Source organism: Gorilla gorilla, chromosome 11 (genome assembly GCF_029281585.2).
Source record: "Gorilla gorilla gorilla isolate KB3781 chromosome 11, NHGRI_mGorGor1-v2.1_pri, whole genome shotgun sequence".
In the NCBI taxonomy this organism is placed as follows: domain Eukaryota; kingdom Metazoa; phylum Chordata; class Mammalia; order Primates; family Hominidae; genus Gorilla; species Gorilla gorilla.
In genome coordinates, this window is record NC_073235.2 from 133,030,521 (window position 1) to 133,050,241 (window position 19,721).

The window sequence follows — 19,721 nt, forward strand, 5'->3', positions numbered from 1 at the left end:
TCTCAATGTTCCAGTGACTTCTCTGAAGCTTAGATGTCTCTTCATCCCTGGCTGTTCCAAGGTGGCCCCATAGTCAAGATTCTTTAAACCCTTGCCCCTAAAATGTTTGCCTTTCTTACCATGCTGGCTCCAGCCTCTGGTCCCAGGGGTGTGGAAAGTTCTCTCTTACTTCTGGCTGATTTCCAGGAAGGCTAAGAACACTCTCCCCAGGTTATAATGCTGAGCATTTTGGTTCTCTCCAGTCCTGGGTCCCAATGTCAGGACCTACCTTAGTCCAGTCCATGCTCTCCCATGGGCCTGAGAGAAGATTTGAAGTTTCTGGCTTTCCCTCTAACCCTCCAACTCCCACCCCCAGCCATGTCAGCAATGGGAAGGGGCAAACATGGAGTTTTCCCCCCAACTCCCATGTAAACTATGCCCCCTCTTAAGAGGGCAGAGCAGTTAAGGACTATTTTGGTTCAAGGACATTTTTTTTTTTTTTTTGCTGTCTATTGCACAAGCAAGTGGACTCCCGGGAGCCAGCCCTGCTCGTCCTCTGGGCCCTCCTTTCCCTGGTCCTGCAGGTCTTGCTGCTTGTCAGGCCTCTCCTCCAACCCTCTGCCACATTTCAGAAAAGCTGAGACCCCCTTGGAGTGAAAAAGGAGGAGAAACACGGTGTCTGTATCCCAGCAGGAAGTTAAATAAATACTTTCACTTCTCTTTTCCCCATTTGGGCAGAAATCTGTGAGGGTGAGTCAGTCTGTCGGCCGACTTCCTGCTCCGGGTCTGGGCAGCCACACTGTACGCAGGCTGGGCCGACTGGGGAGCTCATAGGCCAGGCTCTGACACCCAGGCAGGGCCTAGGGTGGGACGATGGCAGGTGGGGGCAGCGACCTGAGCACCAGGTGAGTCTTTATCTCTCTTCCTTTCACCTTTATCTCTGGCAGTATTGGAGCTTTCATGCCTGTAGTTCAGTTTCCGTCTAAAGCTTCAGTTTAGTCCTGCTTTGCAAGAACATAGGTAGGTAGTGTAATATAATGAAATAAAAGAGAATGTAATAAGGAAATCAGATTTTTACAACTGCAGCAGGACAGCTGTTTGTGTGAGTCCAGCTTGCCATAACACAGATGACTTTTCATGTTTTGAAACTACTGCTCAGCTGGCCGGGACACTCTGAACAGTCGTTTCAGTCATTTGTGACTGAGAGTTATTATTTCCTCATGATCTCCGAACCCTTTCACATCCCTCTGCCCTCTCTACCTTCACATATGTCATGTCAAAGAAGGTAGTTTAGGAAATAGACACTCCAGGGTAAACAGCTGGCTTACTTTTAAACATTGGAAACTGTGGTTTCACCTGTCTTGGCAAGGGGCCTCAGTCAGCTTTGGGGCTATTTCCTTGACTGACTCAGGGTGTGAGTTCTGATACAATTGACCTTGATCCAAAGAAGGAAAAAGAAGAAAAAGGTCCAGGATGGCAGAAAGCTAAATATTTTTATTTTTACTTCAATTTCCTGTCCCAAGATGGGGGATGCCTCTGACCAGAAAAGAGATGGAAATCCTATCTTTTCTCTAGTAATGAGTTTATAAATAACATTACTTAATCTTTTTATTTTATTTTATTTTTTTGAGACAGGGTCTCACTCTGTCAACCAGGCTGGAGTGCAGTGGCACAATCCCGGCTCACTGCAACCTCTGTCTCCTGGGTTCAAGCGATTTTAATCTTTTAAATTTTTTAATACAAAAGAAATACATTACATTCTTACTCATAAAATTTCAAACAGTGGAGAAGTATATAAAGGAAAAAGTCTTCTTCACCACTCACTTCGCCTTGTAGCTTCCTTTCACAGTCTTGTGAAGAGTCTTCGGCATAACTTTTCTCATATTTTTCGATGCATTTACGTGTATGAAGTATGTTTTTGTAAACATATAATTTGTGTTCTCGTTTTGTAATGAATGGAATTACATTGTGCATGCTATTCTGCATTTTGCATTTCTACTCATTTTAATGGTGGAAATCTTAGAGATCTTTTCACCTTAATGCATGTAGATCTACCTCATTCTTTTTACACATACTATTCCATAGAATTTATGTAGCATAATTTTTTAACCATTCTCCAATTGAAGGACATTTAGATTGTTTTAAATTGTTCACATTTATCAACAAGCTATAATAATGATTATATATTTCTCTTTTTTTTTGCATGTATACAAGTATTTCTCCTGTGTCTAAACCTTAAAAAGTGGAATTGTTGAAGCAAAGGGTGCTGTTATTTACTTGTTTATAGATCCTGCCAAATTGTCTTTTTAGGGGGCTGAACGGAGGTGTTTCACGAGTGGCAAATGAGATGAACCATCTTCCTGCACACAGCCAAAGTCTGCAAAGGTGATGAAGAATTGCATTTTGTTTTAATTTGTATTTTCCTGATAATGTGGAAAGCTGAACAGCTTTTCATGTTTCTTGGCCACTGAAATTTCCTCTTCTATAATTTTTTTGTTTATTTTTTGCCAATGTGATTCAGTTGAGGTGTTTGTCTTTTTTTCATGATATGGGAGAGTTCACTAAATATTCCGCAAAGTATAAATATACTTTTCTTGTCCCTCACATTTGTATATGGTGACTTTTATCTTATTAACAGCTTAAAATTTCATGTATAAACATCTTACGACATAGATTTTATAAGACAGATGCACCCTCATTATAAATAGTGATGCAGAGAGTTGCTGAGGCACTCTGTGAGCACGGCCAGTTTTTAAAGTCGTTCTTCTGTTAAGGTGGCAGATTTGATTCTGCCTTTGTTCCAGGAAAATTTCCTTCTCTAAAATCTCTGACATTTTCTTTTTCAATTTTTGGGCAAAATTATTCTTACATTGGAGCAACTTCAGCCTTCACAGCTTTTATCTTCCCCGTGGTCCTTTCATCTTTTCAGTTTTTTACTTTGAGTTCACAATAGTTGTCTCAAACTTTTCCTCCATGACAATTATCTAGTGATATAGTTTGGCTCTGTGTCCCCACCCAAATCTCATCTTGAATTGTAATCAGAATTGTAATTTCCAGGTGTTGAGAGAGGGACCTGGTGGGAGGTGATTGGATCATGGGGGCAGCTTCTCCCATGCTATTCTCATGACAATGAGTGAATTCTCCCAAGATCTGATGGTTTTGTAAATGATAGCTTCCCTTGTGCTCTCTCTCTTGCCATCTTGTGAAGAAGACACTTGCTTCTCCTTCACCTTCTGCCATGATTTTAAGTTTCCTGAGGCCTCCCCAGCCATGCAGAACTGTGTGCCAATTAAACCTCTTTCGTTTATAAATTCCCCAGTCTGGGGTATTCCTTTATAGCAGTGTCAAAACAGACTAATACATCTAGCTTTTAGTAGATTTCTTGTTTCTTATAATTTCCAATTTTAAAAAATTGATTGTGTTTATTTTTGAGGAGGGATCTTAATTTGTTTCTATAGCTCTGCAAGCTCCCCTGTGTTCCACATTTTGTTAATTTCTCATTCAATCTTCATGGTTTTTCTTTATTTAGGTTTTCGTGCAATGTTAAGAACTTTGGGATATTCTCATTATCGTCTCTGAGATATTCTTCCAGACTGATTCTATCTGATCTTGTGTTCCATGTGCCTGCTGTGGCTTTACAACCCCTCTGGGCAGGCTCGACCAGGGCAGCTCACCCTAAATATCCCATTTGCTCAGTTGTAATCTGGGAGAGTCATGTTTTTTTTCACGGTTCCTATTTTATCTGAGACCAAATTGTTTTTCATCTGAGCTACAGTTTGAAGACTCTGTTTTTATTCTTATCAATTGTTCTCAGGACACCATTAATTATCTTATCCTTTTCCCCACTTATTGTGAACCAGGTGGCCATAGAGGCAGGGTGTGTTTCTGTGTTCTCTCTTCTCTGCCACTGGCCTGTAAGAGCCTCTCCTTATGCCAGTACCACACTGCCGTAGTGATGGAGGCTTTCCAGGAACTCTTGACATCTGACGAGGCAAAATCTCTTCCTCTTCCTCCAAAATGTCTTAAACTTTGGGTTCCCAAATTAGCCTGTCAAAATCTTGGCATTTTGTGTGAAATTGCACTGACTCTATAGATCAATTTGAAGAGAGCTGACATATTTACAATATTATGCCTTCCATTCTCATGAATATGGCTCATGTATATGATTAATTTAGTAATGTTTTCTATTAAAATGTATTTTTCTCTCTGAAGGTCTTGTACTTCTGCTAGATTTCTTCATAGATATTTGATATCTTTATGCTATTATTAACTATAGTAGTCCTTCTTTATCCCCGGTTTCACTTTCTGAGGTTTCATTTGGTCATAGTCAACCATGGTCCAAAAACATTAAATGGAAAATTCCAGAAATAAACAATTCATGAGTTTTAAGTTACTTGCTGTTCTGAGTAGTGTGATGAAATCTCACGCTGTCCCTCTCCATCCCGCCCAGGATGCGAACTGTCCCTTTATCCAGCGTATCCACAATGTGGACACCACCAGTCCGTGAATCACTGAGTAGCCATCCTGGTAATCAGATCGGCTGTCATGGTATCACAGTGCTTGTGTTCAGAGAACCCTGATTTTAGTCAATAAAGGCCCCAAAGCACATGAGGACTGATGCTGGCCATTCACATATGCCAAAGACAAGCCGTCAAGTGCTTCCTTTAAGTGAAAATGTGAAATTTCCTGAAAGAAAAAAAAATCACATGCTAAGGTTGCTAATATCTACAGTTCAATATTTTGAGAGAGAGAAAGAGACCACATTTACATAACTTTTATTACAGTATATTGTTATAGTTGTTCTACTTTATTATTAAATATTATTTTAAATCTCTTATTGTGCCTAATTTATGTATAGATGGGGGAAAACATAGTATATACAGAGTTTGGTACTACCTGCAGTTTCAGGCATCCACTGGGGATCTTGGAAGCATCTGATGTGGATAAAAGGGAATGAGTGTACTAAATTCTCTCTTACATATAAATTTGTATAGGTGACCCATGTTCTAATCCATGGTTATATTTTTTATTCTTGTTTCAATACTGAACTGTTTTAGTTGCTATGATCTTCTAGGTAGTGTTCTATAACCTGTCTTGCTGGGATTCAACTGAGAGATACTAAATGAATAGATAAATCTAACAAGAATTTACATTTTTAAAAATTCTTAATGATCCCAGCTAGAAACATGTTATATCTCTCCACTTATTTATAATTTTTTGAACTTGAGTCCTTATTGGGTCACTTTAGTGCTAGGCATTTTAAAATTGTATTTGTAAACAGGAACTCGTTTTCCTTTTACATTTTCTAGTCATTTCTTACTGGCATAGGGGAAATCTATTTGTTTTAGTTTGATGACTTTGTGCATAGGAGACTTTCTAAGTGGTCTTCTCCTTTCTATTATTGTCTTGTTTTTTTCCGGAGAAATAATTACATCTTCAAAATAGCAGCTTTGTCTGCTCTTTTTCAGAATTTATACCGTATATTTTTCTTTTTCTTACTTTTTTTCTTTTTTTTTCCCTTCGTGCATTAGGCAGGATTGTCAGTGTAATACTGAATAGCAACAACAAAAATGAGCATTTTAGTTTTGTTCCAGCGCTCAGGGGAACGCTTGTAATGTTTAACTTGAGACTTTCTGACAGATGCCTTTTATCAAGATAAGGACATTTTCTGCTCCGGTTTACTAAGTTATTTCTTTTAATCAAGACCATGTATAGGATATTTATCAAAATGTTTGCTAAAGAATCTTTGAGGTCATCATATCATTTTACTTTTATTAATTTTGATAATTTTTCCAAAGTAAAACATACATAGAGAGATTAAAATATCAAACAGTAAACAAGACCTTAAAAAACAGAAATAGCTCTTTCGGCCATCTTCCCCAGTCCATGTCCAGTTTCCCAGATGGATTATCTTTAACCTTTTAGCTCTTCCTTCTGTACTTACTTCTGTAATTTGAAAAGATATGCAGATACAGCTGTTTGTAATTTTTCAAGTTCCAGACATTAATCTGTTCGCATAATAGGGCAGAAGATGAAGACTTCTCCCCTAACACTCCTTTTCGTTCCCCATCCATTCTTGTGATACATCACAGTTTGAGGTTCATCAGTAATCAGTGTTATCGTTATGAAGGTTATTTAAATGATGTTCATAACCAAGTCATATACTATGTGATGATCACATTTCCTTTCCTGTGCAACATCTTTCCCAAAAATAACTATTGCCCTCTTACATATTTGCTTGGATTTTGTGTGCCCTCATTATGAATTCTTCCCAGGCACCCTGCAGAATTCTAAAATTCTTGTCAGGACAGTGAGGCAACTTGTGTAATTTATCAATTCCACTTTATTTTCTTGGGGAAACCCTTCTGGAGCTACCCATTCTCCTGATCCAATTAGTTCTGGTTAGTTTCAGCTTCCAAGACTGACCTTCTGAAGCTTGACATCTCTCCTGTGTTGGGTCTTGTTTTATGGATTACATGTATCTTCTTTCTTGCTTTACTATCTCATTTTGGCTTACCGCATTATCCAGTAGCCTCCTGACTAAGAGTTCATAGAAGGTATATATCTTAAGATCATTCATATCTGGAAAAAAATGTATTCTTAAACCTCACAACTGTATGAAAATTTGGTAAATCTAAATGTATAGTTTGGAAATTAATTTGGTTAACTGCCTTGCAGTTTTCAGCATTGCTAATAAGAAGTCGAATGCCATTCTGATTGTTTTTTTTTGACGGAGTCTCGCTCTTTCTCCAGGCTGGAGTGCAGTGGCACAATCTCAGTTCACTGCAACCTCCACCTCCCGGGTTCAAGTGATTCTCCTGCCTCAGCCTCCCGAGTAGCTGGGACTACAGGTGCCCACCACCACGTCAGGCTAATTTTTTGTATTTTTAGTAGAGACAGGGTTTCACCATGTTTGCCAGGAAGGTCTCGATCTCTTGACCTCATGATCCACTCACCTCGGCCTCCCAAAGTGCTGGGATTACAGGCATAAGCCACTGCGCCCGACCCCCATTCTTATTCTTGATCCTGTCTTTCTATGTCACCTGTTTTGCCTCTCTGAAACTTTCTGGCTCTTCTCTTTAATCCCTTGATTCTAAATTCTCATGATGGTTTGCCTTGGCATGGGTGTTGTGCTTAGTTCTTCGGGGTCCTTTCAAATGGAGACCAATTTATTTCAATTCTCATCATTTTGCTTGTGATATTATTTAATTATTTTCTCCCTTCTGCCTTATCTCTCTGTTTTATGTTTTGGAATTCCTGTTAGTTGGATATTGGGTTTCCTAGGTTGATCCTCTAGAGATTTTTTGGTTTTTTTTCTTGACAATCTTGTATGTCTTCTTTTGAATCTACCTTCTATGACATTTTCTCAGGACCTTCATTTCTTCTAGTGATTTAAAAATTTCTGCCATGATATTTTTAATTTCCAAAAGCCCTTTTAAAAAGTTGTTTCTCGTTTATAGCATCTTGTTGTTGTTGTTTCAAGAAATCCAATATTTTCTCTCTCCTAATGAGGATGATGATTTTTAGAATTGCATCTGTTCCTTCCAGGTTTCTTTCCCAGCTCCTGCTCTATTATTTGCTTGTTCTGAAAGAATTCATCAAGTGTCCATTGGGTGTCCATTCACATTTCAGAACGAGACACTAGAAATCTGACTAGAAGCTCTGTGTAAGGAATACCTCTCGTTGACTGTACCCCATTTTGATTTTCATCTTCCAATTTATCCTCTGAAGGAACAGTGCCTCTAATTACTAACCACTTCCAGAGTTTGAAAGTATACATGGGCTTACTCCTTGTCAGCATTTCCTCTGCAAGTAATCAGGTATTTTATTCTTTCATTCTGTGAAACTAGCTGCCATGTATGCACCTACCTTCTGAAATGTTTGGTTATCTCTTATTTGATGTCCTTTCCTCTCCTGTTCCCTGGTTCTTGCTGCTTTTCTGCCTGTAACTCTCTATTACAGGTGGTTTCATGGGATTTCACAGGGAACAAAGATGAATGCAGATGTGTTCAACCCGCCAGGCTTAATGAAATACATAGATCGATTATCTAATGTGATTTGTCCTGGAATTCCTGAGATAACACCTACGTGGTCATGTCACATGATTTTTTCATCCATTCCAGTGTTGGATTTACATGTATTTTATTGTGGGATTTTGCCTTATGTGTTTTTAAGCAACAGTTTTTATTTTGTATTTGCCTGATGTTGATAGCGAAACTATAACAGCCTTATGAAATAATTGAGGGTGATTAAAATTATATGTATATATATATAAATGGTTTGTTTAATACAGACATTACCTGTTCCTTGAAGGATTGCTAAAAATTGTCCATTAAATGATTTGAAACCAACGTTTGTGTGTAGGTGTGGGGCGAATGCAGTTTAGGGTAGGTCTGCAAGCATATTATGCATTTCTTCTATTATTTTTAGTTCTTATGCTGAACTTTGAGGCAGTTTTTATCATTTATATTGTCCTAAAGTATATTTTCCCTAGATTCTCTTGTTTATTGGTAGAAAGTTGTATCGAAATTTCTCTTATAAAGTTTTAATTCTTTCCTTCTCTGAAGACATATCATTTTTTAAACTCCTAACGTTGTTTATTGTTGTCTTTTCCTTTGTTATTTTGATCAATCTTTCCATTTTGTTGGTCTTTTCAATGAACCACTTTTTGCTTTTATTGATCCATTACTCTTATTTTTTGTTTGATATATAATTAAATCTTGCTTAACATTTTTATATTTTTCTATATATTTTCTTTCCTAATTCTTTACTTCATCTTTGTTGAGGGGATTACCTTGTGTTCTGTTTCTGATACCTTGCTTTAAAACTTAATCTACTTGTCAGTGTTTCTTATTTTCTAATAAATGCATGTTAGGCCATGAATGTTCACCTCTGTGCCACTTTGGAAACGTTTGGCCTTCATAATGTACAGTGTTTTCACTGGAGTTCCTTAGCCGTTTGTTATTTTGATTTTGATTTCCTGATTAACCTAAGAAGTGTGTGGAAGCAGCTTTTAAAATTTCTCAGTGGAACGAGTTGGGGAAGTTGTCCTCTGTCCTTGGGTTGTTTACTCTGATCCTATCATATTGTGGTTAGAAAATATGTTTTTTAGGATTTTGGTTTGTGAGAGTCTACTGTTTTTTTTTTTGTGGCCTAGTGCATAGTCATTTTTGAGGCTTTGCCACATTTGAAAGGCAATATAATGTAATGATTAAGAGCATAGTAACTAATGTCAGATGGGAGAGAGAGTGGGAGGGGAAGAAAGGATCGACACTAGGACGATTGGAGAGGGACGGTGTGAAGTCCAGCTCTGCCACTGCATAGATGTGGAGGTGGGGCAAGCCTTGTTTCTTCCCTATAAAATGATGGTATCAACAATGGTGTTACCAGTGGGCTGGTAGAGGTTCTTGTCTTCACCCCAGAAAAGAATTTGAAGGCCAGACCAAACTGAAAGTACAGAAGATTTATTGCAGAGTGAAAGCAAGTACATACTCAAGAGAGGACTGTGAGTGTGCTCAAAAGAATAAGCTGAACCCAATATGGCCAGGACTCACATACTATACAGATAAGCATAATGAAGGTGTGGAATATTCCATCATAAGAGGAGGGATTTTCTGGGAAATGGGCAGGCAGTTCCCAGAATTGGATTGCCACTTTTTTCTTTACTAAATATGGTTAATCCAGAATTGACATGGCATCAGATGCATGATGGGATTGGGAGGTTTCCCCGTGAAAGTCTTATAGTAATAGGGGCATAATGCAGTCAAGGGTCCACAGCCAGTCAAGTTTTTGGCCATCTTGGATTAAACCAGTTGTGGTTGATTTCTTCTTTGTTACATTCTTATCTGTGCCTAATCTAGAACGTCTAAATTGTCTTTATTTTTGCAGCCTGTTGCAACAGTTCCTTTCCACTAAGGGGTGGGTCCTTGAGCTAACCTATTTGGCCCCATTTGTTTTGCTTTTAGCTACCTGCAAGTAATTATGTCTTGTTACCTCAGTAACTGGCTACCACCTGTTTCATGAGAATCTATGAGGAGGAAACAAGTTAAGCTACGCACCAAGCACTTAGAAGAGTGAGTACCTCATACAGAGTGAGTACTCAGAAATGTCAGATATTTTTTAATGTACTGAAACAAGTTATAACCCCTTCATTACACATCTACTTAACCCAGAATGCTCATTATTTTATTCAAATCTTTTACTTGATTTAATTTTGACTTACTGGACTTGTCAACTTCTAACAGAGATGCCTTAACATTTTTTTACTACAATTGTGAGTTTTTCAGTTTTCCTATATCACTGTCAGACTTTCCTTTCAATATTTTAAAGCAATTTTCTTACAGATCATGACTTCTACTACATAGACTGGTAGAATATATCTTTTATCAGTATGCAAAATCTTCTGTGCTGTTTGTGTTACTTTTCAGTCTAAATTCTGTTTGTTTCTGATGTCAGTTTTGCCACAGAGCTCTCTTTTATTTTGCATTTGCCTGGTGTGTTGTATTAGTCTGTTCTTGCACTGCTCTAGATAAATACCTGAGACTAGGTAATTTATAAAGAAAAGAGGTTTAATGGCATTTCTAGTTCTAGATCCTTGAGGAATCGCCACACTGACTTCCACAATGGTTGAACTAGTTTACAGTCCCACCAACAGTGTAGAAGTGTTCCTTCTTCTCCACATCCTCTCCAGCACCTGTTGTTTCCTGACTTTTTAATGATTGCCATTCTAATTGGTGTGAGATGGTATCTCATTGTGGTTTTGATTTGCATTTCTCTGATGGCCAGTGATGATGAGCATTTTTTCCTGTGTCTTTTGGCTGCATAAATGTCTTCTTTTGAGAAGTGTCTGTTCATATCCTTCATCCACTTTTTGATGGGGTTGTTTGTTTCTTTCTTGTACGTTTGTTTAAGTTCATTGTAGATTCTGGATATTAGCCGTTTGTCAGATGAGTAGGTTGCAAAAATTTTCTCCCATTTTGTAGGTTGCCTGTTCACTCTGATGGTAGTTTCTTTTGCTGTGCAGAAGCTCTTTAGTTTAATTAGATCCCATTTGTCAATTTTGGCTTTTGTTGCCATTGCTTTTGGTGTTTTAGACATGAAGTCCTTGCCCATTCCTATGTCCTGAATGGTAATGCCTATGTTTTCTTCTAGGGTTTTTATGGTTTTAGGTCTAACGTTTGAGTCTTTAATCCATCTTGAATTAATTTTTGTATAAGGTGTAAGGAAGGGATCCAGTTTCAGCTTTCTACATATGGCTAGCCAGTTTTCCCAGCACCATTTATTAAATAGGGAATCCTTTCCCCATTGCTTGTTTTTCTCAGGTTTGTCAAAGATCAGATAGTTGTAGATATGCAGCGTTATTTCTGAGGGCTCTGTTCTGTTCCGTTGATCTATATCTCTGTTTTGGTACCAGTACCATGCTGTTTTGATTACTGTAGCCTTGTAGTATAGTTTGAAGTCAGGTAGCATGATGCCTCCAGCTTTGTTCTTTGGGCTTAGGATTGACTTGGTGATGCGGGCTCTTTTTTGGTTCCATGTGAACTTTAAAGTAGTTTTTTCCAATTCTGTGAAGAAAGTCATTGGTAGCTTGATGGGGATGGCATTGAATCTATAAATTACCTTGGGCAGTATGGCCATTTTCACGATATTGATTCTTCCTACCCATGAGCATGGAATGCCATTTGACCCAGCCATCCCATTACTGGGTATATACCCAAAGGACTATAAATCATGCTGCTATAAAGACACATGCACACGTATGTTTATTGCGGCACTATTCACAATATCAAAGACTTGGAACCAACCCAAATGTCCAACAATGATAGACTGGATTAAGAAAATGTGGCACATATACACCATGGAATACTATGCAGCCATAAAAAATGATGAGTTCATGTCCTTTGTAGGGACATGGATGAAATTGGAAATCATCATTCTCAGTAAACTATCGCAAGAACAAAAAACCAAACACCGCATATTCTCACTCATAGGTGGGAATTGAACAATGAGATCACATGGACACAGGAAGGGGAACATCACACTCTGGGGACTGTTGTGGGGTGGGGGGAGGGGAGACGGATAGCATTAGGAGATATACCTAATGCTAAATGACGAGTTAATGGGTGCAGCACACCAGCATGGCACATGTATACATATGTAACTAACCGGCACATTGTGCACATGTACCCTAAAACTTAAAGTATAATAATAATTTTAAAAAAAAAAGAAAAAGAAAAGAGATTTAATTGGCTCATGGTTTCACAGGCTGTACAGGAAGCATAGTGCTGGCATCTGCTTGGCTTCTGGGGAGGCCTTGGGAATCTTACAATCATGGCTGACAGAAGATGAAGAGGGAGCAGATACATCTTACATGGCAGGAGCGGGAGCAAGATTGGGGGTGCTACACACTTTTAAACAAGCAGACTTTGCAAGAATTGCAAGAACTCATTCACTATCAGGAGAACAGCACCAAGTGGATGGTGCTAAACCATTCATGAGAAATACCTCCATGATCCAATCACCTCCACCAGGCCTCACCTCCCACATTTGAGATTACAATGCAACATGAGATTTGGGTGAGGACACAGATCCAAACTACATCATATGTCTTCTAATTCTTTCATTTTTAATCTTATTGTTTTATTTTTCATGTGTCTCTTATAAATGGAATATAGCTGAATTCTGTTCATTCAATTTAGGTATCTCTATGTTTTATGCATCACTTTTATTTTATTGGCATTTATTTTTATCACCACTCTGTATATATTCTTGCTGTCTTATTTTTTAATGAATATTTAAAAGAATTTCTATTTTTTCTCTCATATTCTTTCTTACCTGTCTTTGGATTGGTTGCATTTCCTTTGATCCATATTTTTTCCTCCAATACATCCTTTTTTTTGGTTAAAAGTTAATTTTTAGTGAACAATTAAAAGACTGTTGTTCTATGAATGTCTGGAGTCACTTGGTATCTTTTCCTAAACTAAAAACTGTAACTTGATTTTATTTCCCTCCTCCATCCTCCTATCCCATCCATAAACTTTTTGAGTCCTTGTAGTCTAAAAATATCTTTATTTCACTTTCATACTTGGGTGAGTACTTGGGAAGGTTCAAAATAATTTTTCATTTAAAAATTGGACATTTTTCTTCATTGTATTCTTGCGTTCAGTGACCCTTATGAAAATTCCAGCTTTAATCAGGTTTTCATTCCTTTGTGGGTAAGCTGCTTTTACTTTCTAAAATTTTTATGATTTGCTAGTTTGGTCCTTGATGTGCTAGATTTTCATGATAATATATCTAGGTAAAAGCATTAAATATTCATTTTCTACACTGACATGCTTTTTTTAAAAAAATGCATGTAAGACTGTTTACTTATTTAGTTATGGGGGGGTGTGGAGAATGTACATATTTCAGTTAAAATCATTCCTAAAGTTTGAGAACACATTTGTCATCCTGCAGAAATCATCTAAATGTGTAAATATAATCAATACTTTAGGAACACAGAACATGATATAAATTGCTTGAATTAAAAAATGACCTAAAGTGAAAATATTTAGTTGTGATTACATTTTTCTTTTTTTTTCTTTTGTTCAGTGACATTGAGTTATAATTGACAAATTGTATAAATTTAAGGTGTACAACATGATGATTTCATATATGTTTATATTGTGAAATAATTACCACAATCAAGTTAGTTAAAATATTCATCTCACAGAGTTACAATTGTGTGTGTGATAATGTTTAAGATCTACTCTCTTAGCAAATTTCAATTGTATATTACATTAATGTTAACTATTGTCCCCATACTATCCATTAAAATACCAATAAATTTTATCTTATAACAGAAAACTTGTACCCCTTGACCAGTATTTCCCCATTCTTCCCAGCCCTTGGCAACTGCCATTTGACTCTCTGTTTCGATGATTCAACCTTTTTAGATTTCATAATATAATTTTTTTTTTTTAGACAGAGTCTCGCTCTGTGGCCCAGGCTGGAGTGCAGTGGTATGATCTCGGCTCACGGCAACCTCCACCTGCTGGGTTCAAGCAATTCTCCTGCCTCAGCCTCCCGAGTAGCTGGGATTACAGGCACAGGCCACCACACCCAGCTAATTTTTGTATTTTTAGTAGAGACGGGATTTCACCATGTTAGCCAAGCTGGTCTCGAACTCCTGACCTCAAGTGATCTGCCAGTCTTGGCCTCCCAAAGTGCTGGGATTACAGGTGTGAGCCACCACACCCAGCCTCCATAATCTAAATCTAAGACTAATGGAGTCTTATAAAGATTTCTATATATAACATCATGTTACCTGAAAACAGAGACAATTTTACTTCTTCCTTTCTGATTTGGATGCCTTTAATTTCTTTTTCTTGCCCAATTAATCTGCCTAGGACTTTCAGTACTGTGTTGAATAGAAATGGCAAGAGTGGTCATGCTGTCTTGTTCTTCATCTTAGAAAAAAAGCTTTCAGCTTTTTATTATTGACTACCACGTTAACCATGGGCTTGTCATACATGGCCTTTATTGTGTTGAAGTATATTTCATTTATACCCAATTTGTTAAAAATTTTCTTTTTGGTGAAATGATGTTGAAGTATTCAAATGCTTTTTCTGCATCTATTAAAATGTTCATATAATTTTTGTCCTTCGTTCTGTTAATGTTGAATATCACATTTATTGATTTACATGTTGCATCATCCTTGCATCCCAGGGATAAATCCCACTTGATCATGATAAGTGAACATTTTAGTGTATTGTTAAATTTGGTTTGCTTTGGTTGTATTTTGTTGAGAATTTTTGTTTCTATGTATATTAGAGATATTGGCCTGTAATTTTCTTTTCTTATAGTGCCCTAGTCTTAGGTATCAAGACAATGCTCACAAAATGAGTTTGGAAATGTTGCCTGCCTTTCATTTTTTTTGGAATAATTTGTATTAATTTATTCTTAAATCTCTGGTAGAATTCACCAGCATAGCCATCTGGTCCTGCGTTTTTCTTTTTTTTTATTATTATTATACTTTAAGTTTTAGGGTACATGTGCACATTGTGCAGGTTAGTTACATATGTATACATGTGCCATGCTGGTGCGCTGCACCCACTAACTCGTCATCTAGCATTAGGTATATCTCCCGATGCTATCCCTCCCCCTTCCTCCCACCCCACAACAGTCCCCAGAGTGTGATATTCCCCTTCCTGTGTCCATGTGATCTCATTGTTCAATTCCCACCTATGAGTGAGAATATGCGGTGTTTGGTTTTTTGTTCTTGCGATAGTTTACTGAGAATGATGATTTCCAATTTCATCCATGTCCCTACAAAGGACATGAACTCATCATTTTTTATGGCTGCATAGTATTCCATGGTGTATATGTGCCACATTTTCTTAATCCAGTCTATCATTGTTGGACATTTGGGTTGGTTCCAAGTCTTTGCTATTGTGAATAATGCCGCAATAAACATACGTGTGCATGTGTCCTTATAGCAGCATGATTTATAGTCCTTTGGGTATATACCCAGTAATGGGATGGCTGGGTCAAATGGTATTTCCAGTTCTAGATCCCTGAGGAATCACCACACTGACTTCCACAATGGTTGAACTAGTTTACAGTCCCACCAACAGTGTAAAAGTGTTCTTATTTCTCCACATCCTCTCCAGCACCTGTTGTTTCCTGACTTTTTAATGATTGCCATTCTAATTGGTGTGAGATGGTATCTTATTGTGGTTTTGATTTGCATTTCTCTGATGGCCAGTGATGATGAGCATTTTTTCATGTGTTTTTTGGCTGCATAAATGTCTTCTTTTGAGAAGTGTCTGTTCATATCCTTCGCCCACTTTTTGATGGGGTTGTTTGTTTTTTTCTTGTAAATTTGTTTGAGTTCATTGTAGATGCTGGATATTAGCCCTTTGTCAGATGAGTAGCTTGCGAAAATTTTCTCCCATTTTGTAGGTTGCCTGTTCACTCTGATGGTAGTTTCTTTTGCTGTGCAGAAGCTCTTTAGTTTAATTAGATCCCATTTGTCAATTTTGGCTTTTGTTGCCATTGCTTTTGGTGTTTTAGACATGAAGTCCTTGCCTGTGCCTGTGTCCTGAATGGTAATGCCTATGTTTTCTTCTAGGGTTTTTATGGTTTTAGGTCTAACGTTTAAGTCTTTAATCCATCTTGAATTGATTTTTGTATAAGGTGTAAGGAAGGGATCCAGTTTCAGCTTTCTACATATGGCTAGCCAGTTTTCCCAGCGCCATTTATTAAATAGGGAATCCTTTCCCCATTGCTTGTTTTTCTCAGGTTTGTCAAAGATCAGATAGTTGTAGATATGCAGTGTTATTTCTGAGGGCTCTGTTCTGTTCCATTGATCTATATCTCTGTTTTGGTACCAGTACCAATGCTGTTTTGGTTACTGTAGCCTTGTAGTATAGTTTGAAGTCAGGTAGTGTGATGCCTCCAGCTTTGTTCTTTTGGCTTAGGATTGACTGGGCGATGCGGGCTCTTTTTTGGTTCCATGTGAACTTTAAAGTAGTTTTTTCCAATTCTGTGAAGAAAGTCATTGGTAGCTTGATGGGGATGGCATTGAATCTGTAAATTACCTTGGGCAGTATGGCCATTTTCACGATATTGATTCTTCCTACCCATGAGCATGGAATGTTCTTCCATTTGTTTGTATCCTCTTTTATTTCATTGAGCAGTGGTTTGTAGTTCTCCTTGAAGAGGTCCTTCACATCCCTTGTAAGTTGGATTCCTAGGTATTTTATTCTCTTTGAAGCAATTGTGAATGGGAGTTCACTCATGATTTGGCTCTCTGTTTGTCTGTTGTTGGTGTATAAGAATGCTTGTGATTTTTGTACATTGATTTTGTATCCTGAGACTTTGCTGAAGTTGCTTATCAGCTTAAGGAGATTTTGAGCTGAGACAATGGGGTTTTCTAGATATAGAATCATGTCGTCTGCAAACAGGGACAATTTGACTTCCTCTTTTCCTAATTGAATACCCTTTCTTTCCTTCTCCTGCCTAATTGCCCTGGCCAGAACTTCCAACACTATGTTGAATAGGAGTGGTGAGAGAGGGCATCCCTGTCTTGTGCCAGTTTTCAAAGGGAATGCTTCCAGTTTTTGCCCATTCAGTATGATATTGGCTATGGGTTTGTCATAGATAGCTCTTATTATTTTGAAATACGTCCCATCAATACCTAATTTATTGAGAGTTTTTAGCATGAAGGGTTGTTGAACTTTGTCAAAGGCTTTTTCTGCATCTATTGAGATAATCATGTGGTTTTTGTCTTTGGTTCTGTTTATATGCTGGATTACATTTATTGATTTGCGTATATTGAACCAGCCTTGCATCCCAGGGATGGAGCCCACTTGATCATGGTGGATAAGCTTTTTGATGTGCTGCTGGATTCGTTTTGCCAGTATTTTATTGAGGATTTTTGCATCAATGTTCATCAAGGATATTGGTCTAAAATTCTCTTTTTTGGTTGTGTCTCTGCCTGGCTTTGGTATCAGAATGATGCTGGCCTCATAAAATGAGTTAGGGAGGATTCCCTCTTTTTCTATTGATTGAAATAGTTTCAGAAGGAATGGTACCAGTTCCTCCTTGTACCTCTGGTAGAATTCGGCTGTGAATCCATCTGGTCCTGGACTCTTTTTGGTTGGTAAGCTATTGATTATTGCCACAATTTCAGCTCCTGTTATTGGTCTATTCAGAGATTCAACTTCTTCCTGGTTTAGTCTTGGGAGAATGTATGTGTCCAGGAATTTATCCATTTCTTCTAGATTTTCTAGTTTATTTGCATAGAGGTGTTTGTAGTATTCTCTGATGGTAGTTTGTATTTCTGTGGGATCAGTGGTGACATCCCCTTTATCATTTTTTATTTCATCTATTTGATTCTTCTCTCTTTTTTTCTTTATTACTCTTGCTAGCGGTCTATCAATTTTGTTGATCCTTTCAAAAAACCAGCTCCTGGATTCATTAATTTTTTGAAGGGTTTTTTGTGTCTCTATTTCCTTCAGTTCTGCTCTGATTTTAGTTATTTCTTGCCTTCTGCTAGCTTTTGAATGTGTTTGCTCTTGCTTTTCTAGTTCTTTTAATTGTGATGTTAGGGTGTCAATTTTGGATCTTTCCTGCTTTCTCTTGTGGGCATTTAGTGCTATAAATTTCCCTCTACACACTGCTTTGAATGCGTCCCAGAGATTCATGTTGTGTCTTTGTTCTCATTGGTTTCAAAGAACATCTTTATTTCTGCCTTCATTTCGTTATGTACCCAGTAGTCATTCAGGAGCAGGTTGTTCAGTTTCCATGTAGTTGAGCGGTTTTGAGTGAGATTCTTAATCCTGAGTTCTAGTTTGATTGCACTGTGGTCTGAGAGATAGTTTGTTATAATTTCTGTTCTTTTACATTTGCTGAGGAGAGCTTTACTTCCCAGTATGTGGTCAATTTTGGAATAGGTGTGGTGTGGTGCTGAAAAAAATGTATATTCTGTTGATTTGGGTTGGAGAGTTCTGTAGATGTCTATTAGGTCCGCTTGGTGCAGAGCTGAGTTCAATTCCTGGGTATCCTTGTTGACTTTCTGTCTCGTTGATCTGTCTAATGTTGACAGTGGGGTGTTAAAGTCTCCCATTATTAATGTGTGGGAGTCTAAGTCTCTTTGTAGGTCACTCAGGACTTGCTTTATGAATCTTGGTGCTCCTGTATTGGGTGCATATATGTTTAGGATAGTTAGCTCTTCTTGTTGAATTAATCCCTTTACCATTATGTAATGGCCTTCTTTGTGTCTTTTGATCTTTGTTGGTTTAAAGTCTGTTTTATCAGAGACTAGGATTGCAACCCCTGCCTTTTTGTGTTTTCCATTTGCTTGGTAGATCTTCCTCCATCCTTTTATTTTGAGCCTATGTGTGTCTCTGCACATGAGATGGGTTTCCTGAATACAGCACACTGATGGGTCTTGACTCTTTATCCAATTTGCCAGTCTGTGTCTTTTAATTGGAGCATTTAGTCCATTTACATTTAAAGTTAATATTGTTTTGTGTGAATTTGATCCTGTCATTATGATGTTAGCTGGTTATTTTGCTCGTTAGTTGATGCAGTTTCTTCCTAGTCTCGATGGTCTTTACACTTTGGCATGATTTTGCAGCGGCTGGTACCAGTTGTTCCTTTCCATGTTTAGTGCTTCCTTCAGGAGCTCTTGTAAGGCAGGCCTGGTGATGACAAAATCTCTCAGCATTTGCTTGTCTGTAAAGTATTTTATTTCTCCTTCACTTATGAAGCTTAGTTTGGCTGGATATGAAATTCTGGGTTGAAAATTCTTTTCTTTAAGAATGTTGAATATTGGCCCCCACTCTCTTCTGGCTTGTAGGGTTTCTGCCAAGAGATCCGCTGTTAGTCTGATGGGCTTCCCTTTGAGGGTAACCCGACCTTTCTCTCTGGCTGCCCTTAACACTTTTTCCTTCATTTCAACTTTGGTGAATCTGACAATTATGTGTCTTAGAGTTGCTCTTCTCCAGGAGTATCTTTGTGTCGTTCTCTGTATTTCCTGAATCTGAATGTTGGCCTGCCTTGCTAGATTGGGGAAGTTCTCCTGGATAATATCCTGCAGAGTGTTTTCCAACTTGGTTCCATTCTCCCCATCACTTTCAGGTACACCAATCAGACGTAGATTTGGTCTTTTCACATAGTTCCATATTTCTTGGAGGCTTTGTTCATTTGTTTTTATTCTTTTTTCTCTAAACTTCCCTTCTCGCTTCATTTCATTC

At 37.9% G+C, this 19,721-nt stretch overlaps 1 protein-coding gene across 4 annotated transcripts in view; it reads left to right on the plus strand.

Moving 5' to 3' along the window:
* The first annotated feature begins 734 nt into the window (after positions 1 to 734).
* Positions 735 to 19,721, plus strand: part of SP140L (SP140 nuclear body protein like) — an 81,192-nt gene continuing 62,205 nt past the window's right edge. For all 4 annotated transcript variants that reach the window (XM_055379717.2, XM_055379718.2, XM_055379719.2 and 1 more), the window contains exons 1-2: positions 735 to 884; positions 2,290 to 2,364. In XM_055379717.2, the coding sequence (XP_055235692.1) occupies positions 853 to 884; positions 2,290 to 2,364 (107 nt within the window). In that variant the 5' untranslated portion in view covers positions 735 to 852. The remainder of the gene's footprint in view (positions 885 to 2,289; positions 2,365 to 19,721) is intronic.